We start from the raw sequence: 27,872 nt of genomic DNA, 5'->3' as shown, positions 1-27,872 counted from the left end.
AAGGGGCGGGAACGCGCACGTCGCGTTTTTTTTGTATGAGAGCGTGAACGCGCTTTCCTCTCGGCTCGACCCGCCCCGCCGGTTTCCGTTCCTCCTCAGCCGCTGCCGGAGTTTGGGCCCGTAGAAGGAGAAAGGAAGCAGCGCCGGGGAGACGCAGCGGAGGAGCCCTTTCAGGTAGAGGAGTCGGAGAGGCCGCGGGGTCAGCGAAGGGGGCGAGGGCGGCGAGGAACGCGGGAGCGGAGAGGCTCCTGGCCCTGCGTGGCCGCTCCCTGTGCGGCCTGCCCCACCCGACAGCCAGTGGCCACTGAGGGAGCGGGAATTTCCTCCGCTCTTCCTGGTGAGGCGGTTAGAGTAGGAAGTGCACACACACACACACACACACACACACACACACACTACGTGGGCGGGCGAGGGGCGAGGGGCCACAAGCTAAGGCGGGGTGGGGGTGGGGGGAGCGGGAGTGGAGTCTCCCGCTGCCTGTGGGTGACGGGGCCGCCCGAGCCTTTTATTTTCCTGGTGCGAGAAGAGGTGGCTCAGCCGCCGCCTTCCCCCTTTGGGTGGAGTTCGGGAACTGCCTGTTCCAAGCGGGTGGCGGGTCTCCAGGTGAGCCCAGCGGGGATGCCAGGCGGGGGCTCCCCACGGCGGCCCTCCTTTAGCTTTAAAACATAAGTTTCTGTCGATTGTTTGGGGTGGAGGAAGGGTGGTGTTTCCTCTCTTGTTTGTCGAGCTGCTCTTTTCCCTCCTCGGCGGCCTTGGCGTTCTTTTTTTAAAGCAAAAATAACTCTTGAAAATATCATGAAAAGTGCCCGAATGTGCAGTGCTGGGTTTTAGATTTCGCAGAGCCTCTGGGCTGTGTAGTGGTGTAGCCCCGGCGCTGAATCTTTGTATGGGTTTCTTCTCCAGAAGTGTGTGGGTGTTCTCAGATCATAATAGGAGGCCCAAATGGAGAAGACACGCTGTGTGACTGAATAACGTTGTGTTTTGCTGAATAATGTACTAGAAGCATGCAGTTAACTTCCAGATTTGCTGCTGATTTAGATTTTCATCCCTGTAGCATTCTGTCACATCATCAACTTCAGTTTTGTGCTTGGTTTTATTTGTTTGTAGAGGCTTCTTTACATTAACTTAACTGATTACCTCATAAGACAAACAATGCAAGGGGTTGATGTGACCTGATGCGAATTGCAGTTGAAGCCAAACAGGTTTTTTTCTCCAATGTACAGTCACCCTCAAGAGTCACTAATCAGTCCCAAATTTCCTTTACAATTTATTTTGAAATAACTTTCGCTAATTATTTGGGATCTATTCTTAATGTGTATTTTCAGCACGTTGGGTCTATCCATAATATATACTTTGATGCTTCAAGGCACATACGTTTCAGTAATCCTTGTGATAGCCCTGTAGGGCAGACAAGTATCAGTTTCTCATACTGCAGATGGAGTTCAAGCCAAGAGGACAGTGACTTGCCCAAGGCCATCTAAGCGTGTTGATGGCTAAATTGGCAGGTCTTCTCAAAATTTTTTAGCAGAATGTTTTTAAATAATCCAATGCTGAATCCAATAATAATAATGGGTGGAATTCAATGTCCCACTACGGTAATATGATCATTCTGTCAGTGCAAGCACTGCTTGGCAGGTAGAACATCTCTCCTCCCCGTGTGCTGTTCTAGAGGTTCTAGGTATTCAGAGCAGATTGTGGGAGAAGGTGAAGGGCTCCATTGCACGAGGAGGTCTTAGGCTACCAGGTTAATTCAATCCAGCTCAATGTAGTAAACAACAACAACAACCCCCTAAATACTCAATGTTGTGCTGCTCTCCAGCTCTCTGGTGTCATTAACAAGATGATTCAACACTTGTAGAATATACAGCAGGTTTTGAAACCTTTTCTGTATCTAACCTGTGTTACATTTTAGTCTGGAAGAATAGATCTGTTTGGTAATACAGCCAAAGACCCAACCCACTAGGTGTGAATAAATAACCAAATTAGTAGCAGTGGCCTGTAATGCTTCCTGTAGCAATATTTACTCTAGAAGTAGCAGACAATTAGTGATCAGCATTCATATTCTTATATAGCCCATTCCACGTTCTGTAGGTTAATATCTTTTCCTGATAGCCACCTGTCAAATAATATTTAAGGACTCTAAAGTAACTGTTGTGATTGGTGGGGTTGCTATGGTAATGCTGTAGGTTTAACACTGCAGTGGGAGAGCTGTGTAAGCATAGCTAGGAAGAGGAAACGTTTATGCAATATTCTGTGTTTGAAATGTTTCAAAGGGTAGGAAAGATTGAGAAGTTGTACTCAAATTACCTACAAATTGCTAGAGTATGTTGGGCTTGGTTGCCACTATATAATTAGGAATTTCTGTCTGGCTTAAAGTGTTATGATAAACAATGAAAGTACAGTAACTGAAAATGTGTTTTTTTCTTCCCTTTCCAATAGCATACTATAGGTGTAGGGAACCTTTGGCTGTCCAGATGCTGCTGGACTCCATCTCTCATCCTTCCCGACCATTGGCCATGCTTGCTGGGGTTGTAGTTCAGCAATTTCTGGAGAGCCAGAGGTTTCCCACACCTGGAATACTACATGAAAATTACCATTCAAGTCTTTACATGCATAGTGTATTATGCTTGTTTTGATTTAATGAATCTGCTTAAACACTTGCAATTGTAACAGTGATCAATAAGGATTTGTGCCCTTTTCCCAGCAGTTCTTCTCAAGCACTGTCTTCTCTGCCCAATGAACCAGCCCAGCCTACTTTATTGCTGTCACAAACTCTACTTTCATCCATACTTCCTTCAATTGAATATTGCAAGCTTGCTATTTGCGCTCTCCTTATTTTCCTGAAAAGTAGCCAGTAAACTAATCTATGGCTTTGAGTAAAACATTTCCACACATACTTCATGTATATTATTGCCTTGTTTAAATGTTTCAAGCTCTGTCCATATGATCTACAAGCCTGTCTTTATTATCTTGAGCCTCTTGTGCTCCAGTACTTTTTTGCAGGGAGGGTGCATACATTTTATCCCTCGCCCAGTTGCTTTTTAATTATCAATTAGAAGGATTTAGAGTATCTAAATTACATATATTTTGGAATGGGGGAAAAAACTTTCACATTTGTAAACTGGCCTTGAATATGATTTTTTCTCAGCTGGTCGCTGGTACTGCCCTAGTACCCTTTAGAATTTCACTAAATCAGTACAAATTGCACCTTCAGATGTGTTTGATGTTTGTAATGCTTCTCATGAAATGAGTTCTGCCACTGATTACTGTTGTAGAAAATTTGATTTGGTCATATTTAAAAGTCCATTCTCAATGCCTTCCAACAGAGCAATTATTTCATTTTGCGGAACTGAATGGAGAAAGTTGAATACCCACAATTAGAAATAATGCATCTACTGTTAATTGCACAGTTAAAGGTGTAAGGAGAAAACAGTTCATAGTTGGGACAAGTCTCTAAAGATCACTTGAGGTGAAAGTACTCTTTTTTCAATTTTTATTTTATTTTTGCAACTTATCGCATATTGGATTCACATATCACACTTCTGCAGGTGATATTTTCTACACAACCAGAAAGAGGCATGTGGACATTGAAGGTTATGCTTGGGGACCATCATCCTCTCAAGACTCCTCTTAGAGCCTGCCTCCTCTGCAGAAGTTATCAGTTCAGTGAATGAGAGCTCCCTTTTGTTCTCTGAACTATCTCTTAGTTCTTTCTTTGCAATTTTGGACTCGAGATGTTTTGAGATAGAATCAAATGGAACAATCATAAGGGAAGTGTGTTCCCTTGGAATCACCAAATGGATTTTCTCAGAAGGTTAATATCTGACTTAATTTCTGACTTATTCACACATGGTGCAATTAGTTATCTAAATATGCTGTTTTCAACTGCTTTTGCCAGCATTGTGTGTACTGCACAAGTATAGAAGAAAATATATATTTCAATGTATAGCAATTAATGCACTTAGCTTTTTAAATCTAGCTTCTCAATACAAAATATTCATCAGATATTAAACAAGAACTATCCACCTTAAACTAGCCAGACATAGATTTTTAAAGTACTCTGAAAAGTTTGTAGTGTTGGGAACAACTCTAGAAAGTTTCACAATTTGAGAGCCAGCATTGAAAAGTTCCTACTGACCAATTGACTTTACAAGAGAGCCTCTGAGGCAGATCATAATGCCCAGACAGGCTCAATCAGATGTAGGTGGTCCCCGGAATAGTGTGGTCCCAAACTGTTTAGAGCAGGCATGTCCAAAGTCCGTTTCGGGGGCCTAACCCAGTCAATTTAATCCGGCCCCCGTGTCAGTACATGTCCTGGGGTAAAATCCTTTAAAAAAGCTCAGCAACTTCGGGGTTAAATCCTTAAAAAAATTCAATCCTAAAAAAGCTCAGCAACTTCGGGGTAAAATTGGGAAAAAAAAGCTCAACAACTTGAGAGTTGCTCCTCTGCCTTGATGACTTTGATTACCCTGTTCTGCACTTTTCGCCACTCTACAGTATCCTTTCTGAGGTGCATTTACCAGAACTGTACAGTGGTACCGTGGGTTAAGAACTTTATTCGTTCTGGAGGTCCATTCTTAACCCGAAACTGTTCTTAACCTGAGATACCACTTTAGTTAATGGGGCCGCCATGCCGCTGCTTCGTAATTTTTGTTCTCATCCTGAAGCAAAGTTCTTAACCCGAGATACTATTTCTGGGTTAGCAGAGTCTGTAACCTGAAGCGTCTGTAACCTGAGGTACCACTGTACTCCAAGTGTGGCCGCACCATTGATTTGTATAATGGCATTATAATATTGGCATTTTTATTTTCAGTCCCTTTCCTAATTATCCCTAACATGGAATTCACTTTTTTCACTGTTGATGCACCAAATCCACTATGACCTCAACATCTCTTTCCTGGTCACTCACCATCTGTTGAGACCACATTAGCATATATGTCAAGTTAAGGGTTTTTACCCTAATCTAGGTCACTTTAGACTTGCTAACATTGAATAGTATTTGCCATTTTAATGCCCCTTCACCCAGTTTGCAGAGATCCTCCATGGATTAAAGATTCTTAGCTTGGTGCAAGGGACTGTTTGGCATTCTGCAGGCATAGTGTTGTGCTAGTGTAGTCCACTTGAATTGAGTCCACTTGCACTCAGGCAAGTTGGGCATCAAGGCATTTGTTTTCCAGCCCTGCATCGTAAAGCGTTGATACAAACTTGTTCCTCAAGTAGTGTTAATACTCCTGTGAATTTTGGCCACAAATTAATATTACTTTCACCTCAAGAAATGCTAAGCTTTTGATCTGTAGGTGTTGAGATGTTTACAGTTCTTTCCTGTAGCCTTTATGATTAAACTCTTCATAATTGGTTGCTTTAAAAACTTCACCTTTCCAACATTAAAAATTGCCAATCCTGGTATCTTGAGATTCTGTAAAGCTTAGTATTTGGATATGACGCTGGCAGTACATTTCTAGCACTTGAAGACTTCCTTTGTTTTTGTTTCAGTCTAATTGGTTTAATAATGAAGTGTGACTCGGTGTTTCCTTTTTTAAAAAATATTTGATTTTTCAGATTTTATTATCACAATTAGTCATATATTCAATGATTTTCCAAGAATATAGTATAGATTTCCCCCCGCCCCTGTCCTGAATTCCAATTTCCTCCCCTATAATTTCTTGCATCTCATTTTATTTCTCCAAACTTTGTTTTCCCTCTTATTTATCTTAATTCCCAATTGTATAATTACTTAAATGTTATATCAAACCTGCAAACATTTTACTATATTTACCGTGGTCTTTTAAATAGTCTATAGCAGGCATGTCCACCTCCCAAAAAACTGGCAGTGATATACCCATTGTCATTGGAAGGAGGAGGAGTGTGCATGGGGTGGGTGGAAGTGAAGTACCCAGAGTTGTTGAACTTTTTGCAGGAGCAGGATTGCACAGAGCTTTTTAGTCCCCCCCCCATAACTTTTTGTGCACAATAAGGATCCCGCGATCTACCTGGATCAGTCGGGGATCTACTGGTAGGCCGTGATCTACTGATTGGACATCCCCGGTCTATAAATATCTTGTGTTCTTGCTGAAACTTTTTCTCATCTTGATCTCTGGTCTTCATGGTCATCTTTGCCATTTTGGCATAATCCATCATCTTAATTATCCATTCTTCTTTTGTTGGTACCTTCTCTTTCCATTTCTAGGAAAGTAATATTCTTGCGGCCGTTGTTGTGTACATAGTCTTTTTAAGTCCCTTGGTATTCCATACCCTGTTAATCCAAGTAAAAAGGCTTCTGATTTTTTGACAAAAGTTATTTAGTTATTTTAAACCTCTTTTCAGTTCATTATATATCATTTCCCAGAAGTCTTTTACTTTTCTACAGGACCACCACATATAGTAAAAAGTACCTTCCTTTTCCTTACACTTCCAACATACATTTGATGTACTATTATACATTTTTGCTGATTTTGTTGGACTCAAATACATTCAGTACATCATCTTCATATAATTTTCTTTCAGCGAACAGCAAGCTGTAAATTTTAAATCCTCTTTCCATAACTTCTCCCATTGATTTAATGATATATTATACCCCACATCCTTTGCTCATTGTATCATAACCATTTTAACTTCCTCGTCTTTTGTCTCCCATTACAACAGTGATTTATACATTTTTGATAACAGTTTTTCGTTATTGTCTAATAAATCTTTTTTCAAACTTTGAGAGTTCTTTTCCAAAACACACACTTTTATCTATCCTGAATATATCATTCAGTTTATGGTGTTATAACCAGTCTGATAACATATACCTTACTTCATTGGACTCTTTTAGTTTTAATTGGTTTTCCACCTCCATTAACAATTCTTTATAAGTTGCCCAACCATCTTTCATATTTACATATTTAATAGATATCACTTCTAATGGGGAGAGCCACCATGGTGTTTTAGTTTCCAACAAGTTTTTTATACTTTCCCCATACTTCAAAAATTGATTTCCCTACAATGTGGTTCAGGAATCTCTTATGTACCTTTGTTTTTCCGTACCGTAAGTAGGCATGCCACCCAAATCTGTTGTCATGTCCTTCCAAATCTAGTAGGTCTGTATTCCATTCCCATAACCAGCAAAGGCAGGACACCTCATAGTACAGTTTCAGATCTGGCAGGGAGAATCTGCCCCTTTCTTTAGCATCTGTTAACAATTTATGTTTAATTATGGGTTCCCCCCCCCCACCAGACAAATTTGGAAATATATTTTTGCCATTGTTTAAAGTGTCCTGCCCCCTTGACCACAGGTATTGATTCAAATAGGAAAGACATCCTTGGTAATACATACATTTTTATCACAGATATACTTCCCCTTAACTCGGTGTTTTCATTAATATTTCTACCTTTCATAATTCTGTAGGTGCGATGAAATAAATTTGCACTGAACCCTATAAAAGCTGAAAAGGAACAAAGAAAAATGACTAGAACTACCTTTTCAAAATACAGTCTTATGCAAGTATCCACAAATCTGCTTGCCCAAGGATCAGGGACTCTTCTCAGCTTGACCTGCCTTTTTCTCTTCTGAGTTGGGATATGGATGTTTTTTGTACTGAGCTGTGGAAAAAGCAAAAGTGACAAGAGACTTGCATCGCTTCTATCTTTTCCAGAAGCCCAGAATGGTATAATACTCCCGTCTCTTTCCTAAAACAGATGACTTGGGAGGAATTGACTGTGATAAAAAATTAAGGTTGGCTAATACGTTGATAAGTACCAGAGCACCGACAGAAGGGTGGCCAATAAGTTCACTTAAATACCAGATAATTGAAAGACTACTATTAGTATTTTTTTCTGCAACTTTATTATCCTTAAAAACAATTATAAAAACTCTTTAAGTTCCTTTACTTGTATATATGACTACTTAAATCACTTTAGCATAATATAAATTACCAGAATATGTTGGGCCCAATGAAGATTGAACCCCCCCCCCCCTCAGCTGCTGAATGCATTTCAACCATAAGTGGTCTTCAGTGGTTAATAATAGCATTGCATATCTCTCAAGCATTGGAAGTTCTTTCAAAACATCTGTCTCCAAAAATGCTAGTTCTTTCATATACGGGGAATCTTGCAAACAAGTTGAAGTGCTTTAATTTTTCATCTCTGTTTAACTGATTGATACCTTACGTTTATTAAACAATTTCTAAGATATACAATTCCACCAATACTCTTAATGTAGCAGAAAATCCATACTTCGGTACATTTTCTGGAAGCTTGATTGGGATTTGATTTTACATAAGTAAATGAAAACTGGTATCCTTGGAGCAAGAAGCTTGTGTTGCTTACCAGCTGGACCCTGACTCCAGTTGGCATGAAAGTGCTTGGCTGGAGTGCTTGCAGGATTTTATTCACATTGCTGACCCATCCAGTTAGGAAACAGCTGATGATTAAAATTCAATTTGTGTATACAGAGTAATTTTAATAGTAGGATCATTTAGATGCTGCTTTAAGCAGGTGGCGCTGTGGGTTAAACCACAGAGCCTAGGACTTGCTGATCAGAAGGTTGGCAGTTCGAATCCCTGCGACGGGGTGAGCTTCCATTGCTCGGTCCCTGCTCCTGCCAACCTAGCAGTTCAAAAGCATGTCAGAGTGCAAGTAGATAAATAGGTATCGCTCAGACGGGAAGGCAAACGGCATTTCCATGCACTGCTCTGGTTCGCCAGAAGCGGCTTAGTCATGCTGGCCACATGTATGCCGGCTCCCTCGGCCAATAAAGCGAGATGAGCACCGCAACCCCAGAGTCGGCCACGGCTGGACCTAATGGTCAGGGGTCCCTTTCCCTTTACCTTAAGCTCAGTCATACCCATCATGCATTGTAAATCAGATTGGAACTTCAAATTCCTAAACTTGGAATTAGAATAGCTTCAGGCAAAGACATCCCAGAACTTTTCATTTCAAACAGCTTCTAAGCTTGAGATGGAGGTGGGGGGAGACACTTGCATAATATTAAAATCCATAGTCACTCTGTAGCTGCATTTGAATGTAACCCTAAACCTTTGGCTTGTGCACTCCCATCTCCTCCAGCATTTCTGCAAGAAGCTTCTGCTTAGATTTTAAGTTAACTTCAGCTTGTTCTATTGTCTGCTTGTTCTGTCATCCAGACCCAGACAAATCTTAACTATGGTTTGTTTAAACAAGCTAACTTCAAACCTCAGTTTATAAAGCGGACTTGTTTCAGCAAACCATAGTTAAAATTAGCCACAGTTCAGGTTTGGATGATGTAACAAGCTGAAGCAAAAGCACCTGAGTTCCTTATGACTGTGCCAGGGAGGAAGGGGAGCCAGAGTTTGAGATTTGTTCCAACTTGTTTTCATAATGATCAGCCATGTTTTAGCGTTATACTTGAAGAAGGCCAATGACTACCATTAGGTCCAGGTTCCATTTGCAGCATTGCTTGAGATCAGCCTGTCTCACTACCCCTGATTATAATCCGGTTGGTTGGTTGGTTGGTTGGTTGGTTCGTTGGTTTTATGTTAGTTGCCTAATTTTATTTGAGTTCATCCTTGAGAGAAATATAGGTTACAATCCAGACTTAAGTGTGTGTAATGGGACTAGCAGAAGCTGATGTGTCCAGACTCCTGAAAATGTTCCACTGAGTAGCAGGGCCCTGCTGAATGGGGTGGGCTGTGGCACTGAGGGGGACCCCCCAAAATCAAGCAGAAGCAACTGCCATAAGCTGGAACTACACTCAAGGAAGGTTCTATGGTCAATTTTGGGGGGGGGAATTTCCCCACAGCCTTGATGCTTATAACTCTCCTACCACTGCAGCATTTTTACTTGCCAAAGCAATTAAATATCTAATATTTGGTTTAGAGTAAAATGTGCAAAATTAGCAAATATACTTAAAATGTATTTGGTTAGCTTGAATCACACTAGTATGGGTTTTCTTGGCAAACAACTTGCATTTTGTGACAACACAAACTGCTCTTTGTCTGCCAGTAACATTCTGGAAGCAGGAGTTCATTACTTCTATATAGCCATTTTTGCCGAGACAGACTCAGTTCTATGTATATTTGGAGGTGAGCCCAAGTCAGTGTGTTTGGAATGGATTTTTCTTTGTTCTAAGATTTCAGAAATTGTAACCAATTCCTTACTAAGATACATAAGGGTAAACAGTCTAAATTTGCAAACCGGTCAGACTTTTAGTAGTTGCAGCTGAAGTTGTTCATTCTGGTTCTGATTCAATCCAGAAATGTATTTGAGACTCAAAATTACTTTTGAGTGCAGAGTGTACACCACCTAATTAAAACAGCCTAAAGAAAAGAGAAACTTAGCCTTCCATTAAAGCTACAGGTGGCTTGCCTGTGGCCCTCCAGATATTGCTCAACCATCAATCCCACAAGCATAGTCATTTATCAGCCATGATGGGAATTGTAGTCAAGTAGCATCTAGAGGGCGCAGGTGGGCCACAGGGTAGCCCCTGCTATTTTAAAGGCTTTCCCTGCTAAATGTTCTGACTACATACTGTTCATAGAGTGGCTAGGGAAGCCCGGCCAGATGGATGGGGTACAAATAATAAATTAGTAGTAGTAGTAGTAGTAGTAGTAGTAGTAGCAGCAGCAGCAGCAGCAGCAGCAGCAGCAGCTGGTACTTTCCTTTTCCAAAAGAAGTATAAATATACCTTCTGGTCATTCTTTTTCCTATTAGTCTTCTATGTTTTACATAGTGTTATGGAACTACACTATGAGGTAGAATATAATTTTATAATCTTGGTACAGGAACTATCCAGAAATATGATGCCCTTCAGTGGGGATTGTATTTGTGTCTGTGTCTTCATTTCCTGGATCTTGATTCTTCCCCCTTCCCTGCCCCCAAATATACAGAATCTATTATCCAGGAACTTTTGATTCAGGCTAAACTGAAGACCTGCAGGAAGCTAGAAGGGAGAGACATGTACTTCCTTCCTTAAATGTCAACACCAAGGAATGACTCATAGTCACAACCACTTTTCTAAGGTTTGTCAACTTTGGGGTTTTTTGTTTTTTGTTTTGTTCCTCTACATGAATTAGAAACTTTATGTGTTTATCTTTTACACTTAATTGGGAGTAAACTACAGCTTCTTGGTAGCTGCAACCCACTTCAGGATGTTTCTGCTGCTGTCCTGCAATTTGGCTCATGGTTCAAGAATAATTCTTTCTGAATTGCCCTTTGCCTTACTGTCAGAAAACATTTGGTTGGCTGTACTGCCGCAGAGGCGTTCCCAAGACTTGCTTCACAGCAGACACTCTTTTGGGGAGGGGCATACTAAAGTATTGTCTACAACATTTGTGTGTGTGTGTGTTTGTGTTTAGTCAATTTCTATGCTCCCTTCCGTATAAATGTTTAGGTTAATTAATCTACACAGCTATATTATGACTTTCACTTTTACGTCTGCACTTTGAGTTTTGTTGAATAAAGATAATTTGAATTATTTTCTGATTAGTTATCAAATATAAGAAGTGAATTAGTCTGCATGGAGGAGGGAGAAAAATTATTCCAGTGATGGGCTCTAGAGTGCTCAATTAATACATATTAGCTGCTGAGAAATTGCAGTGTTTCAGGAACCAGCTATAGCTGACTACAAAATGAGGCTGTCAGTTACTTGAAGTCACCTGAAAGTTTGTTGTATCCTATAGCAATCCCAGTTCACTTGATTAGATGTCTTCAGTTTGTTGTTACTACTTCAGCATAATTCTGTTTAGTGGACTTAGTAAAGTAGCAATTGAAGGCAATTTGATCATTTTATTTATTTTTATTTTCAATATTTATTCCGAGTCAAAAGTTATTAGTAAAATGTTTACTAAAACATTTGTCCTGCAGGTAAAGAAGGCATTCAGTGCAGACTCTTATTGTCCTGCTTATTCTTTCTTCTGTAGGCGATAGTGAATTTGTCTGTAGCGTTGTTGCATGCTCTGACCTCTCAAATCCAATTTAGCTTTCTTAGGAAGTATCCTTGGCTCTTGTTTTATCAAAATTGAACCTGTTTATACTGAGGCTGAAATTGCCTCAATACAGAGGGTATGAAATGCAGTTTACGGCACTGATTGCAGTGAAGTTCCAGTTCCATTAAAGCAGCATACAGATCCAAAGAACCACTCTACTAGTAGATCTGTTTCAACGGTGGCGGTTTCCAAACAACAGGCTCCTTTACAGAAAAGGCACTACTTCTGAAACCCATAGTAGTTTTAAAAGCCATTTGTGATGTGGCAAGCAAGGGTGATGTTTCAGTTGACCTTTCATCTTCTCTGGTCATATACAGACATGGAAAGGTTACACCCTGCTTATTGCACTAGCCTACCAGATTAAGATGCTTAACTCAAGTGGAATCATTAACTTTAATAACTGTGCAGTTGTAAATGTGAATTATTTTTCATTTTCAGTAAAAATAATATATATATATTTTCAAGGTTGAAATACTGATATTATGAACTATCATTAAGTGATCAATATGTCAAGTTTTTGAAGATATTCCTAATTTTATAGGGTTGGATCCAGGCATGTCCTACAACTGAGGGGCTCCTTTGGTTTGTAGAGGGGACTCCAATCCAGCACAAATTCCTGTTGGAGCAAACTGGCAAATTGGATCAGAGCAGTAGGCAGGATCCTGTTCTGGCCCACCGACTGTAGGCCACTTTTGAGAGGTGGGCAAGACTTGCCCACCTGTTAACAACCTGACACTATATATCCTATAACTTCAAAGAAAGAATCAGGGTTGCACTTAAGTACCCCAATTCTTCCCTTTTTTGTTGCAGCCCAAACTTGAATTCAAGCTGCAGCTGCAAAGATTCCTGCTGTATGTAAGCCCTGCTTTCAGCAGTGATCAGCTGCACCCAAAAACTCCTGAGTAAAACCACTCCCAGCAGGGCTTGCATTTGGTGCCATATTTAAAAAGCACCAAACACTGGATGGGGAGTTCCCCATCCCTCTAGAGCAGATTTTTATGGGGCTGCAGAGAGGAAGAGGAGGAATCTCCTTTAATCCATTAGCGCATGAGTGTAATTTCACTCATGGGAAATAAGGATCTAGCCCATAAAGTTATTAATACATATTTGCTTAACTTCCACAAGTGAGGAAAACAGTGGTTCAGTTAGGACTGCAGAAACCATTTAAAAATTATTCTGATACTTAATGCCAGTATAGGCACAATGTTAACTTGCAGTAGGTAAATGTCATTAATGTCAGATCTCTATATTTTGGTGTGGGACTTGAAAAGAAGGAATGATTTATAAAACCTAAGTCACTGTGTTCATTGTAATTGAAAAGCTGACATAAGTCACCAAAATAACACACTGAAAGCAAGTTTTGTTCTGTCTTAAGTCTTTAATTTAGAAAGCTAACGTAGCATTTGGCAGCTGGCAACAGCTTACCTCATGCACTTAATTTAACAACAGGAAGCAGCTTTTTAACTCTCTCATAACTTTTTTCCCTAGTTCTTCCTATCACCTGATGGATACCAGAAAAAGTATTCTGCAAATCTAGCAGAGTGTAAATATATTGCTTTTAGATTTTTAAAACTTAATTGTCCCCTTGTTTGCAACAGGCTGCAAAACATCTTAAAGCCTACTCTTTTAGTGGTTAAAAAGCAGATAGATCTGAAGGAAGGAGGGGAAGAGCTCATTGTATGAAATTAATGACTGAGGTAGTTTCCTTGTGTTGCCTGTCTATAGGACAGATTGTATATTTCTAGCACAAGTATCACAAATTCTCAGAGAAACATCTTCCATTGCATATTTCATAATCTAGTCTTCTAATTTATTTCTGCATTTTTCTTAAGCCTAACACACACTTCTGTTTTTTAGCTGTCTGCAAGTTATGCCTATGCTGCTTCAATTTGCATGTAAATATTTGTGTAAAATCGTTTGCACCTGAAAAATTCAAAAAGCTCAAAGAAGCTTAATTCATGACAATTCATTATTGATGTATGTGGAATTATGGCAGGCAGCAAAAAAAATTATCCATCTTGGATACTGTCAACTAAGAACCTGAAAATTGCCTTGGTTTGTGATGTTTTAATACAACACAGCCTTGAAAATCTACAAGTTACTAGGTCACCCTGCCTTCATATACTTGTGTTAGTCACTTGTGGTTTAAAACAAATTTACAAAAATTACATGGCCACCTGGAGACAATGCTTAACTTTCCACATCAAGGAAGCAAGTGGCTGTTTATATGCCTAATGTGACACTTGTTAATGAGATGGATAAGAATCTCAATATGGAGACAATTAGGCTTTATTCCTGCACATACTTAAGTTATATATTCCCTCCACAAAAAATCCATTATGTATTCAATTTTATGCAAACTTAAGACTTTGAGCCAAAGAAATCTCTGTGTTAAAAAAGAATCGTTTAAAAAATTCCTCAGTTGCTTAAACACAATAGTGTGAAATTGTACTTCAATTTTCTGATAAAATGTTCTGGCAAGCTGAAAATGGTGATGTGGGACAAGCTGACTGTTCTTTTGCAGACTATTAAGGCTTAAAAGCATTGAGCTTTGGGCATTGAGCTTCAGACTTATAGCTTCCCTTTCAGTCTGTACTGCCCGGGTCTTTCTTCTCTGCTATCAAATGTTACATGAAAGTATACATATTTTCTCTTTCATTTTTCAAGGAACTATAAATTGTTGTATTCAGCGCTACATTCATAATGCTTGCATTGGTTTGTATCATTGCATAGAAATAGACAATTTGCAGGCCAAGAAGTGGCACTCCAGATGGTTCAGTGATGTCTCCTAGGCCTAGATGGAATATTCTCTAAACAAGAACAAGAATACAGTATATCAGTTGTGTGTTCTCATGCTGAACTCCCTAAGCAACTTAGGGTACTGATTTTTCATTGTCTGAAAATAGTTTTGGCAAGGGATTATTGATGGGTCACAAAGTTTAATTTGGAGACAGGACTTTTTTTCTTCTTAAGTCAACTAGCAAATAGATAAAATCATTCAAACCCCCCAGTTTTTGTGATAGTGACACAGCCCTTTTAGTTTACTGAAATTTGCTGAGTAATCATCATCTCAGGGTTAAATAAAACCCATCACCCTTCCACACAGAAATTCAGAAGTCTTTTCTCCAGAATGTTATATTGTGTTATATGTAGCTTAGAAGTAGCAGATCTTGGAGCACTTAAGGAGAAACAGCAGTAAAGAACAGTGGTGACCTCATGGCTATTTTTGTATTCAAGTGTGCTTGTTCCAGAAAAGACAAGCCATGGGAAATGTATGTATCCATGACCTTCGTTTGTTCCTAAATGGAAACAGGCCTCTAATATTGGAATGAAGCAACATACTTAAAAGCAACATTTTAAAAACTTGAAAAATTCTTGAATACAAGGTTCAAAGGTACGAATGTAATTGATTATAGCATTGCATTTGTCTCTGACCAGGTTGCTGAACAAGCAACATTCTTGGGACTTAATATTGCCAAAGTACTTTCAAATGCTGCAGAACACAGAATGTCTTCAGGTATTTGTTCCAGGAATGCAGTCTGAGAGTCTGCCAAGTGTGTTGCTTGCTCCTGCAACATGGTGACATGTACAAATGAAATCATGCATTTTCAAACATTTATCAATCAAGGAACAACCATGTGAAAGTTCAAGTGTGTTTCAATTCAAACAAATTTTCCATTTTCTGAAGTTGATGAAACAAAAATGAAAGTTTTTGGGAACTACAGATCTTCCAGACAGTAGAGAAGTTGTTATTTTTCAATATTGGTGTATTTTGCTTGAAAGCTATAAATGGAATAAAGGATAAAATACAAAGAGCCAGTGGTGTCGTGGTCAGGCCAGAATATAAAACCAGGACATAGAGGACCAGGGTTCAAATTCTGCCTTAGCCATGAAGCTCCCTATGTGACATTGGGCCAGTCACTCTCTTAGCCTAACCACCTCACAGGATTGTTGGGAGCATAAAATGGAGAAGAGGGAAAAACATATACACCACCTTGAGGTGCTTGGAGGAAAGGTGGGGTGTAAATAGAATCATAAATTTAAAATAAATAAATGAAAGAAAGAGAAAATCATAGAATTGTAGAGTTGAAAGGTGTGGACCCCGAGGGCCATCCAGTCAAACCTCTTTTAGTGCAGGAATCTCAATTAAAGCATAATTGAATCATAGAATTTTAGAGTTGGAAAGAACAGTTCAATGTGTTTTTAATCCATAGGTCTTGGACTCCATAGTGTTCTAATCACAAATTCTTGGGGGAAATCCATTGTCTAGATATGGCCCAATTTGATAAAATAATACCAGTGCAAAAGTGTTCTAATTTTCCTTTTCCGAAAAGATTCCTGTCTTGAGTTTCTTAGCAATCTCTGTATCAGCAGAATTCAGCAGCAACTTGGATCAATCATAATTTACCTCCTACTGCTTAAGACTGGCTGCATATTTCTAGAAGGAGCATAAAAACTAAAAACAATTTCAGGCTAAGTAATGGCTTTGGATGATGCCTTCATAGAGCAGATTAACAAACATTCATAAAAGAGATATAATAGTCACTTCATTTTTCTAGAAGGTGGGAAAAGCAACAAGTGGATTGCCTATCTTGGACTTCATTCTCACCAACAGAGAAGAACTGGTCAGTAAAGTGGAAGTAGTGGAACCTTGGGAGGAAGTGATCATTTCCTTTTGGGATTCATTATACAGAGGAAAGGGAAAGCTGAGTGTAGTTGGACATGCACTCTGGACTTTTAAATTTTTGATTTCTAAAAGCATAATGAACTATACTGGCTGAGATCCCATGGTCAGAAATACTCAAAGAATGGGTCATGATAGATGGAGTTTCTTTAAAAAGATGTTTGAAGGCACAACCACAAACAATTCCAACAAACAAGTATAGTAGGAGGTGCCTAAAGAAACCAGTGGGGGGGCATAAGGAACTTTCAGATGAGCTGAGATTTAAAGGGGACTTGTTTAAGAAGTGGAAGAAGGGGCAGATTGTAAAGGAAGAGTATAAATAAGTAGCCAGTGCTTGCAGAGAGAAGGTCAGGCAGGCTAAAGCTCAGAAACAAGCACAGAATTACAAGAGAGGTTAAAAATAATAAGAGGGGTTTTATGGCTATGTTTGAAGCAATAGAAAGAACAAGGAAGTAGTAGGTCCTCTGCGTGGAGAATACAGAGAAATGCTGTTTGGATGACAGAGAGAAAGCAGAACTGTTCAACATCTATTTTGTCTTCACCCAAAAAGAAAGCAGTGCCCAATGTGGTGATAACATCTTAGTTTTTCACACACAAAAATCTGAAAGACGGGCTTCATGGCTTCAAAATGTCCTTTTATATTACTGGCACTGTACATATGTATCAGTGGGTTTTTCCAATTGGTTTTTACACTTGACCCTGCATTCTGGGTTTGGAGTGTATCTAGTGTTCAACTGACTCATTTGTCAATGGGCTAAGCGCTGCATTTGTATTTACTGTTACAAATCACCATAAAATCATAACCATGAGCTATGAGAACCTGGCACTTGAAATTTATTTTTTCCTTCTCAGTGTATCTTACTGGATATTTCTAAATTATCCTGTGTAGTTCAGCAATGTCGTGTAGGTCTGATACCAGTATGACTACATCAGATTTTGCCTTTGCTGCAATCCTATCCCCCTGTATCTGAGTGTAAGCCCTGTTGAATTCAATAGGACTTAATTCTGAGTAGGCATGATTAGGATTACACTACTTGTGGCTAGGGCAGTAGTAAATGTGCACAATGGTTCTTTGACTTCAGTGCCTATGAATCCATATGACAGTCACCAGGTGACTCAGAAGGATCTGGCTCAGTATTGCCATGACTGGATGCTTCCCAAGCTGCTCCATCTCTGCATCTAGGCTTTTGCTTGAGTCTTGTTTTTGTAATTCTGCAGTGCAAAGATTTTTCAGAAATCATACTTCAGTTGTGTGTAAATCCAGTATTAATCTCTAATTATGTGATCATAAGTAAGGAAAGTTCAGTTTGCCCCTAAATTGTTTAGGATTTTCAGAGGCAGAAAGATCCAAGACCACAGGAACGGATCACTTTCCTCTTGCTTTAAGCTTGCTGTCTGAATCTCTTATATTAGACAGTTTGGTAGCTATGTGTATATTATTTCCTGTTGGTCGACTGGGCTGCAGAGAGAGCTGCGTCATGGCACTCTTGGGATGGCTATTAGAAACTGCTAGGATTTCAGAAAATGTCTTCACTGTAACCCTTCCATGGAAAATAGTTTCTGATTCATGTTCTGCAGGGTTACCTTCCACTCTTCCATTCCACTCCTGAGGCTTGCCAGGCTAATTGTTGTGTTCTTCTAAAAAGAGTCTTATGAAACTGTGAAGACACAGGCAATGCAATACAATGAGATATAGAAACGAGTTTACTTGTTAAGGATTACTGCAGTTTATAAGAAAATAAGTATTTTTACTTAATAATGTGTGTTATGTAATCAAAAATACAATTAGATTAATTCTTCTTTATTATACAAAAGTATTGGACACTGAACAATAGAACAGTTGTATTAACATTTAAGAAAAAAGAAAGAAATGAGATTCTTAATAAAAATGTTAGATGTTGTGAAGCTGTAACTGAAACCATAGCAACTTAAAGGGGAGACCACTCTTAATCTTGGGTGGGGGAAATGCAGTGTAGTTGGCTCTTGATAGATGTGGAGTAAGAGAATAAGTTACCAGTGTTAGTTGGGTGTGGGGAGGTACACATCCATTTTATATATTTACAATTGGAGTCTCAAGCTTAAGGCCCGGGGGTTTTTAAGTTCTTTTGGGCTCCAAATACAGCCTGCAGCATCCCAAAAACTGTACACAAATTACTGAACTATCTTCACAGTTAGAAATTACAGTTTAGAAATTGTCACAGTATGAATCAGGAGTGGTTGCTAATGCACGCCTCAGCATCAGAGTTGTCCATGACTACTTTAAAATTAGCATTGTTGGTGTGAAAAGTGTAGGACATGGCTAGGCAACCTAAGGCCCCGGGGGGCCAGATCCGACCCAATCGCCTTCTAAATCTGGCCCGCGGACAGTCCGGGAATCAGCGTGTTTTTACATGAGTAGAATGTGTGCTTTTATTTAAAATGCATCTCTGGGTTATTTGTTGGGCCTGCCTGGTGTTTATACATGTGTATAATATGTGCTTTTATTTAAAATGCATCTCTGGGTTATTTGTGGGGCATAGGAATTCGTTCATTTCTTTTTTTCAAAATATATTCCGGCCCCCCACAAGGTTTGAGGGACAGTGGACCAGCCCCCTGCTGAAAAAGTTGGCTGCCCCATGGTATAGGAGGGTGGGATGCAGTGCAGGTGAGCAGAAAACTCTGGAATCGGCAGTCTTGTCAGTTTTTCCAGCCAAGGGGGAATAATAGCCTGCAGCATCCCTACCACACTGCCATAGAAAAATCATAATTTCTGTTAGGTTTTTAATCATCATTGTGTTTCTTTTTGCAGCAATGGCAGCCATTCGGAAAAAGCTGGTTATAGTGGGTGATGGTGCCTGCGGCAAGACCTGTCTGCTCATTGTATTTAGTAAAGACCAGTTCCCTGAAGTATATGTTCCCACGGTATTTGAAAACTATGTAGCAGATATTGAAGTTGATGGAAAACAGGTGAGTCTGCACTTCTGCCACTAGCACATCACCAGCTTCTGTTCTACAGAGTATATAGTTAGCATAAATGAATCTATAGTTAGAGATCAATATCATGGATTGAATCCTGAGTCTCACTTCTGCAAATGAAAAGGCTTCTTCCATCTAGGAGAACTGAGTAGGTTTCTGCTGAGGAAAGGGGTTGAGATTTTCAGTTAACTTTTCACGCACCCCACACTACCTTCTACAGAGAGGTCCCAAACATCCAGAGCAGCTGTTGGAGAAAGGAGGAATCTGCAAAAAAAATCACTCCCTTTTCCACCATGGAGACTATCCCATTAGCAAAATTCTGCTCACATGAAATCTGAATCCATCCCAAGGAAACTTGATGAATCTATGGGCATGTGTTTACATTTGGGGGGGGGGGCTGGTTCTCTAAAGAGTTCATATATGGTTGCTCCTCTGTATAAATAGCACTCTCACTAAATAGAAGGTTTGACTAGCTTAATGTTAGATTGCCCCCTTTCAAATCATTTGGATGAAATTGAAGGGTATTTGTTCTGTTCTCAGTTACATGCTGCTAAAGTTAATGAAAGGATATCTTAGAAACAGCTTAAAATGTTGTACATTCAGTGGGTTAGCATTGGAACAAACTGTTTTGCCAATTAAAATTTGGTGTGGATGCCTCTTTTGCGCAGAGTGCAGCACACAGCAGCATTTTTTTAAAAAGAAGTGTGTAGAAGTAATGAAAAGCAGAACGGAATCTGTTTTATTCTTGATCGTCAGACTTTATTTGAAACCAAGCTAAATTTTGTAAGTTTTTTTTATTTTTAAAATTTAATGTATTTATAAACCACTTAAGACAGTCCCTAAGCTATTTACAGAATAACAAATACAATATATAGCAATGAAACTTGAGATGCTACGATATTTAATGCAGTACAATATTAAACATAAATACAATATTTTGCAATAAACAACAAAATCCTAAAATGCAAAAGTATAGCAGGTCACTTTGAAGCACCTTTAGAGTCCGGGATCCCTTCTTCAGCCTCACACTTGCCAAGGCACATCCTGACTCGCAAAGTGATACAGTCATACCCAAATTCTGCCTTACAGATACACAAATCATACAATGCCTACTACTAATTCAATATCACCCTCCCCATTCTACTCCCACACCTTACATTGCTTCACCAAAACAGCTGCAAGGCTTTCAGAAACAACAGTATGTATGTGTGCCATTTATATGTGGATTTTAAATACAGGATATTCCTTTTAAACTACAGAAGAATTTATTATCCTACTGCACAGCAGTATTAGCAATTTCTACGTAAAGGGGAAAACTGGTTATATGAATACAATCTTGGTCTCTCTTTTCTTTACCCCAGATAAATCCTGCCAAGTTTTCCTTTTCTTCTACCATGCCCTGTATTTAGGTCTGTCACTCCAGTGGCAGTTTTGTGAGAATGGCATTTGCACAGAATTGTTTTCAGTCTTGGTGCTCCTTCTCACTTCTTTGTACATGAGTGTAGGTGCCCAGGTACAAAAAGTGCATGCCTCGTATCAGCTTGCAATGACTTCATTGTGAGTTAAATTGCAACTCTGCCCTACAATGTAAACAAATTTTAGGGACCTTTATCCATTTTGGTCCCTGCTCTTTAAAGATTTTCACCCCAAAAATCATTGATTTAAATATGTGTTTATTATGAACTGAAGCAGGGAACATATGTCCTGGGGATATTAAAATGTAAAATGAGAAGAGGCCTTCAATTTGATCTTGGCTGTAATACTTTGAATAATTTGCAAATTGATCCAAAGCCCTGAATATTCAGTCATATGCATCTGGAAAATGTAAACTGATATTTCTGTTAAGCTATTTCTTATCAATACACTACACTAATGGCTTTCAGTAGAATAGAAGTTCCTAAGGAACTGTTTGAACTGAATTTTTGGACAGAGAATTAAAAGCACTGAAACTGTTTGTGGGTTTTGTTTTGTTTTTTAAACCTTTTATCCTGCTTTTAGGCAAGACTTAAAGTGGTTTACAATTAAACATATTTCAGTCAAACATTCATAAAACTCAAAATACTCAATTATATCTAAAAACTATAAAACAGCATAAGACAAAATGGTCATTTAAAACTGTAACCCAATGATCAGCATCCTTAATTAACCTCCAGAAGCCAGAATGAATTTAGGCTGACTGAAAATATCAGAGATTGGCTTGCCTGATATCACTCAGCACAGAGTTCCATAATTTAGGATGGGGGGGTGGGTGTCCAGAAAAAAGGCCCAGTTCTGTTTGCCTACTTGCAATTCCTTTTTATGTTCATGTTTATAAAAATACAATTGATACTGATTCTCCCCCATTTCCTTTAATGTAAGGTACTTCAAGCAAACATCTATTATCACAGTCATATTTGGTAGTAATCAAAACCTGCAATCGGCAATGCAGTTTTATAAAATCTTGCTAACAGTGAAACTCCTGAGCAATACAGCTAAGCACTCAAATCCATTTTTTCTAACTAGCGGAGACCGAACAAATAGGTGGATATTCTTTTTTCAAAGAGAAGCTCTGGAAATCTGTTCAGGGCCAATATAAAAAAGGCCTTTGCTCCTTGTACAGCTCTTCTCACCACTGTTGAAAGTAGCATGTGGAACAGTGTATTATTTCTTTTTAAATGAGAGAGTGCTTAAATGGAGAGGGACATGCTCTGAAATCTCAGGACAAGAACTTTTAACACCACCCTGACAAGCCTTATCTATTAAGGTACCTTCTTTTATTGACTGAATGCCCTTATTCTTCCTGTAGGTGGAGCTGGCCTTATGGGATACAGCAGGACAAGAAGACTATGATAGACTTAGGCCTCTTTCATACCCTGACACCGACGTTATACTTATGTGTTTTTCAATTGATAGTCCTGATAGTTTAGGTAAGTAGTTAAAACTAAATTCATGTCATGTCCTCTAAATTACTGCATTGCTAGCTAGCAGGATGTCTATACTATATATAAGCTAAAACTTCAGAGAACTTGCGTTTTCAATGAAATACTAGTTCTTGGGGGAGGGAATCTCATTTCTTAATCATAGCTGTGAACAAAGTGTATTAAAAGATTGCTATTGTGAAGGTAGGCAAGTTTTTTGTGAAGGTAGGAAAGGAGGCTAATGTCAAGGACAAAACAGTTAGGGAATTCAATGTTTCTGTGTCTAAAACTGAGCTGGGAGAAACATTAATTTCCCTGATGTGATGAAGTTTGATCTTGATCACATTTTATTGCACAAAAGGCAAGTTCATTTCTCTTTAAATGCTATTCAATTTCAATGCAGATATGCATGGGAATAGTTTGTTAACCAAGGGTATCTGTAACTTTAACAGGGGGGGAAAATATGTTTTACTTAGCTGAACATACTTTTGAGAGAATATGCAAAAATATAAAATACATATTTCTAAGGGCAGTATTTCTTCCATAAATCCAGTTATAACTACTCTAAACTTGCTCCAAAATGTACTGTTTAGTGATTAATGGAAATTCATCATTGGTTCAGCAGAAAGAGAATTTTAAGACTTCGTTCTTCTACAGATCTTGCCAAGTGACTTAAATCAAGGAATGGTAGCAGGCTGAGATTCATAATGTTCCTTTCTGCCTTGTTTACTAGCTGAAACAGACTAGTGGCAGAGAAATGGTGGCAGAAGGTGGGGAAACTGCTATGGATTCGGTCTTAGCCAAATTAGAGAATGTTGGAGGGAAAATATATTCCATTAGGATAAGCTACTTGAGAGCTGCCAAAATGGAAACTGGAATCCATTGGAACCAGTGCAAGGATCACACCTAGGAAGGGGGGAGGATCCTGACTGCTCTCACTAACTGCTAACAGCTGGGAAAATCCCAAATGGCCTCTTGTTTGAGATCTTTAAACACTGGTGTCTAGCATTTTGAGAGCCCAGCCAGTAAGGCTGGTGAGGGATATGGGAAAATGAGCTCCCATGGAAATTTGCTGTACATGTGTTACCTTAATCTTATTTTTTTTCCAAGTGATTTTTTATTGTTTTCCTTACATATTCTTTTCCAACAAATTGTAATAGCACCATACATTCCCTTTGACTCTGCCGAGTCGCGACCCCCCTCCCTCCCCACAACTGGTATATTTATTCTCTTTCCATCACGCACATCATTCTCATATTAGTACTATTATACATTGGAGGTATTATGTCAATCCTGCTAGTGTCTTGACCTCTTTACAATTCTTCTTTAAATATTCAATAAATTTACTCCAGTTATTTTGGTATCTTTGATCTCCCTGGTCCCAGATCCTCCCTGACAGTTTGGCAAGTTCATGTGTTACCTTAATCTTGACTGAAGATTGATTTTCTGATGTGAGGTTTTTTTTTATTTCAGAAAACATTCCAGAGAAGTGGACTCCAGAGGTGAAACACTTCTGCCCCAACGTACCAATCATCCTGGTAGGAAATAAGAAGGATTTGAGGAATGATGAACACACAAGGCGGGAACTGGCCAAGATGAAGCAGGTAAGTCTTTTTTTCCATTTCCATGCAGTATCTGTTAAAATCATCCATGAAACTCACTGTGTGACCATGGGTCAATCCCTCAACCTAACCTTCCTCACAGGGTTGCTGTGAGGATGACATGGGGGGAAATAGACTCAAGAATGCCACCATGAGCTCCTTGGAGGAAAGGTGTAATGGCTATACTGATGAATGAATAAACAAAATTAAAAGGCTTTCTCTTGCCTGCCTGCCGACAATTTTGAATTGTTGGGAGGAGACCAGGTTTGGAATTGCAAAAAAAAGAAGCCTGACCTAAAAATGAAAGTGAAAAGAACATGTGACACAATCAGGATCTTCAGGCCTGCAAACATTAGACTTTACATGTAGGTCCCCAGCAAATCCAGTGTGCGGCTATCTGCTAGGACAAGCTTTCCTTAGGTGGATGTGCAGACAAGGTGCAATCCATGATCCTGTATTTGGTATCCTGAGTTCTCATCTGAATCATCCCCCATGCCATCCTCCTTTTTGTAATAGCATTTTAAGTTTGCCCAAGTGTTTGAGTATTTTTATCTTCACATCAACCCTTTAAAGTAGATAGATAATAGTGTAATTTTAGCAAAGCAATTGAAAGAAAAGTACTAGCAGCACTTTAAAGACTGACAAATTTATTACAGCATAAGCTTTTGGGGGCTAAAGCCCACTTCGTGTCCGCAGCACACGCAGCCCCCCCCCCTTTTGAGGACACATGATTAGAAATTTAGTTCTTTATTGTCAAAGCGCTCCTAAGCTTCAAGAATCACCTGCACTGCTCCTGCTAAATAGGTAGCTAGGCATCTCCTCTTTCACGCCTGTGCTCCGATCCAGACAACAGTGCAGCCATGCCTCCATCAGCACATTTAAGCCCCCTTAAATGAATTTCATCCCTGCTACCAAACCTTCAAAGATTCATCTCTAGTAATTGCATCTTGTCAGGAGACAGTACAGAAGAGTCTGCCTGGCTTTCCTGAGTTGGAAATAGCAACATTCTATTATGCCTTTGGACAACTAAACAGAAGTATAATAAAACTGTATAATTGCAAATAGTTTACAGTATTTTTATTTTTCATGGCGTGGGCACATCCCCATGTCTGTCTCTCTACCCAGCTGGCCAAATCTAACTGTTCAGTGGCATATACTGCTCCATCGCCAGAATTCCATAGTGCAGTACTAGATTTCCTGAGCTGGGCAAGCAATGTGCTGTGGTAAGAAAACTGCCACAGGTACAAAGGGACATTTCATATGTTGCTGCAGTAATATGATTGCTTCTAAAGCAAGATCATCACATGGAAAGTTCCGTGTCGGCATCGTGCCTACCTGGGCTTGCTTTGTGGAGCAGCTTTAGGATCTAAAGTTTAGGTCATTGTCTCAGTATTTTTTTCAGTATTCTAGATGTTGGAGAAACGTTATTGACTACTTGATGCTAAAACTTTATGCCCTTTTCTTTAGTAAAAATGCTTGCTCACTGTGAGGAAGCCTAGTGTTACGGGTGCAGAGGGATTCACTGTTAGACAGAGATATTTATCTGCCTCTTGGTAACATCCTGCAATATGAATAAATTAGGTTTCTCGACTCCTATGTCCTTTTAAACTGCACGTCTATACCTGACATTTCTCTAAAAGCCCAACAAATTCTTAAGTTCATTTAAATCACTAAGATGTGTGTTGCAACATGTCACTAACTTATAAAACAACTGTCACCTGAGCAGTAGCTGGGGCATTAACTAGTCCCCCTTTTCTGCTACACATACTGAGGAATAATGCAGCAAATAAATGATCTCATAATTTTTCTCTTTAAGGAAGAAGAGAACCACAGGGAATAGAACGTAGGTTTTAAGATTCAAGTTTTTGATGGCTTACTTGCACTGACTGCTGCACTATGAAATCTACTGGTACTGTACCAAACCATTTTTAAGTGTTCACTTCAATTTTAGAAGGCCTCACTTTGCTAGAAGAGCATTGCCAGAAATTTATTCCCTTCATAAAAGCAGCAGAGAATCAGGGGCTTGCATCTGAAGATAAAAACCAAAATGGTCTGTCTTCCTTCCTTTTGAACTATGTTAATTGTTTTTGTGTTTGTACAGGAGCCAGTGAAACCTGAAGAGGGCAGGGATATGGCAAACCGCATTGGTGCTTTTGGATACATGGAGTGCAGTGCAAAGACCAAAGACGGTGTGAGGGAAGTTTTTGAAATGGCCACTAGAGCTGCTTTACAAGCCCGACGTGGCAAGAAAAAATCCGGGTGCCTTCTCTTGTAAAGCATGGCCAGGGGAAGATGGCTGAAGCAGCGCCCTGCACTCGATAAATTTTTGAAGTGCTGTTTATTAATCTTAGTGTATGATTACCAGCCTTTTTCATTTATCTATAATTTACTTAAGAGATTTAAAATTGAGTCTTGCTACCAGTATTTAGAAGCCAACCATGATTTTTTTATAACGGTCTGCATCAAATACATCTGTGCACACAAGGGTTAACTTCAACATTCCTTTAACAAAACTCTCTCTGCACTTGCAGGATATGCCAGGCGCTAATTCAAGACAATTCTCTAACTTCTTGCTTTTTTTAGAAATGGGGAGGGGAAAGCTGGTAACACTGAGAATTGGGCTGTAACTACTTCATAACTAACATGTTCTAGCCTATTCAGGCACAACAGACATGGCTGTGGATGAGGTCCTGAGTAACTTCAGTATTTTCACATTTGATTTCTTCCCTCCCCCCCCCCCCGATTCTGTACTCAAAGGCTCTGAAGTGTAAAATTGGTGATTGGAAAATGTGATTATCCTGAAATGACCAAAGTCCCATCCAGCTATGAAAAGTGACAGTTCTGTGGTTTCATGTTAGTTACCTTATAGTTACTGTGTAATTAGTGCCACTTAAATGTATGTTACCAAAAATAAATCTATATACCCCAGCCTAGATGTAGTATTTTTTGTATAATTGGATTTCCTAATACTGTTGCTTGTAACTTCTGTGTAAGGTGTTCTGGGTTTTTTAATAGTGTATTGCAAAATAAAGTCAAATGGAGATTGATGCCCTTTCCCCATTTGTAATTGTCCAACCCATTTGTATGACTTAAACATGCCCAGAAAGCTCATCTTAATACCTCCTTTGGAGCAAGGGAAAAGCAGCTGTTTTACAGTCAAGGTAACTGAATGTTTCAGAAGCTTTAAGTTAACCCCTGCTGAATCCAGCTCCACGCTGAAAATGCAATTTCTTGTTAATCTGCTGGCCAAATTCCCATCCTGTGAACATCTTGCTGTTCTGCAGCAAACTAAACTCTCTTCTGTATTTCCTGTTTCCAACAACTAATAAAATAAAGGCAGTTTTCTAAGCTCCCTGTATTCTGGTGTTTGTGTTCTTCGCTGTGTAGAAGCTTGTGTTCAGGTTGGAACAGAGTGAATTTAAAAAGAAAGCCAACACTCATCTTTTTGTCTATAATTGTCAGCAGCAGAATATAACAACCCTACTTTAAAATATGAAGATGTGTAACTTGCTCCTGAATATCCAGCGGCTGGGCTCTTGGCTAGTGCTGGCAACTTGATACCAGTACTTCTAGCAAGCTGCCTAAGCAGGTATGAAGGTGGGGTAAAGCAGAGCAGTGCCTTTTCCTCAAGAAGGATCCATGCTTGCATTGCCAGGTTAAAACATGTCTACACAAGAGAAGATAACTGCACAGCAAAGTTTCTGGCAAATGGTCATCTTAATGCGCACCATGCAGCAAATACTGTTACTCAACATCAGAGAAAAAAAGTTGAGCACCCTAAATAATAATAATA

The 27,872-nt window shown here is 39.3% G+C and overlaps 1 protein-coding gene across 3 annotated transcripts; it reads left to right on the top strand.

The window, feature by feature from the left end:
- Positions 1-8: 8 nt before the first annotated feature.
- On the top strand, positions 9-27,427 carry RHOA (ras homolog family member A). 3 transcript variants are annotated; one of them, XM_083489588.1, is made up of 8 exons: positions 46-4,342; positions 4,393-8,475; positions 8,819-10,559; positions 10,606-10,976; positions 19,415-19,572; positions 22,367-22,487; positions 23,952-24,082; positions 26,181-27,427. In XM_083489588.1, exons 5-8 carry the CDS (start codon positions 19,417-19,419, stop codon positions 26,352-26,354), a joined length of 582 nt encoding a protein of 193 aa, XP_083345714.1. In that variant the 5' UTR covers positions 46-4,342; positions 4,393-8,475; positions 8,819-10,559; positions 10,606-10,976; positions 19,415-19,416; the 3' UTR covers positions 26,355-27,427. The 3 variants fall into 3 exon arrangements, with proteins under 3 accessions (XP_083345712.1, XP_083345713.1, XP_083345714.1); XM_083489587.1 differs by lacking the exons at positions 4,393-8,475; positions 8,819-10,559 and having other exon boundaries at positions 44-174; positions 10,845-10,976; XM_083489586.1 differs by lacking the exons at positions 4,393-8,475; positions 8,819-10,559; positions 10,606-10,976 and having other exon boundaries at positions 9-174.
- Positions 27,428-27,872: the final 445 nt, after the last annotated feature.

The sequence above is a fragment of the Podarcis liolepis genome, assembly GCF_965112155.1.
Source record: "Podarcis liolepis genome assembly, chromosome: 2".
NCBI lineage: Eukaryota > Metazoa > Chordata > Lepidosauria > Squamata > Lacertidae > Podarcis > Podarcis liolepis.
Note: the sequence above shows the minus strand (reverse complement) of the source record. Positions and strands in the feature narration are given on the sequence as shown.

Excerpts from the sequence above, each read along its gene's own strand:
- RHOA (XM_083489586.1), top strand. The coding sequence starts at position 19,417 with ATGGCAGCCATTCGGAAAAAGCTGGTTATAGTGGGTGATGGTGCCTGC. Across the intron at positions 19,573-22,366 it reads TTGAAGTTGATGGAAAACAG|GTGGAGCTGGCCTTATGGGA; the intron begins GTGAGTCTGCAC and ends TTCTTCCTGTAG. Across the intron at positions 22,488-23,951 it reads TGATAGTCCTGATAGTTTAG|AAAACATTCCAGAGAAGTGG; the intron begins GTAAGTAGTTAA and ends TTTTTATTTCAG.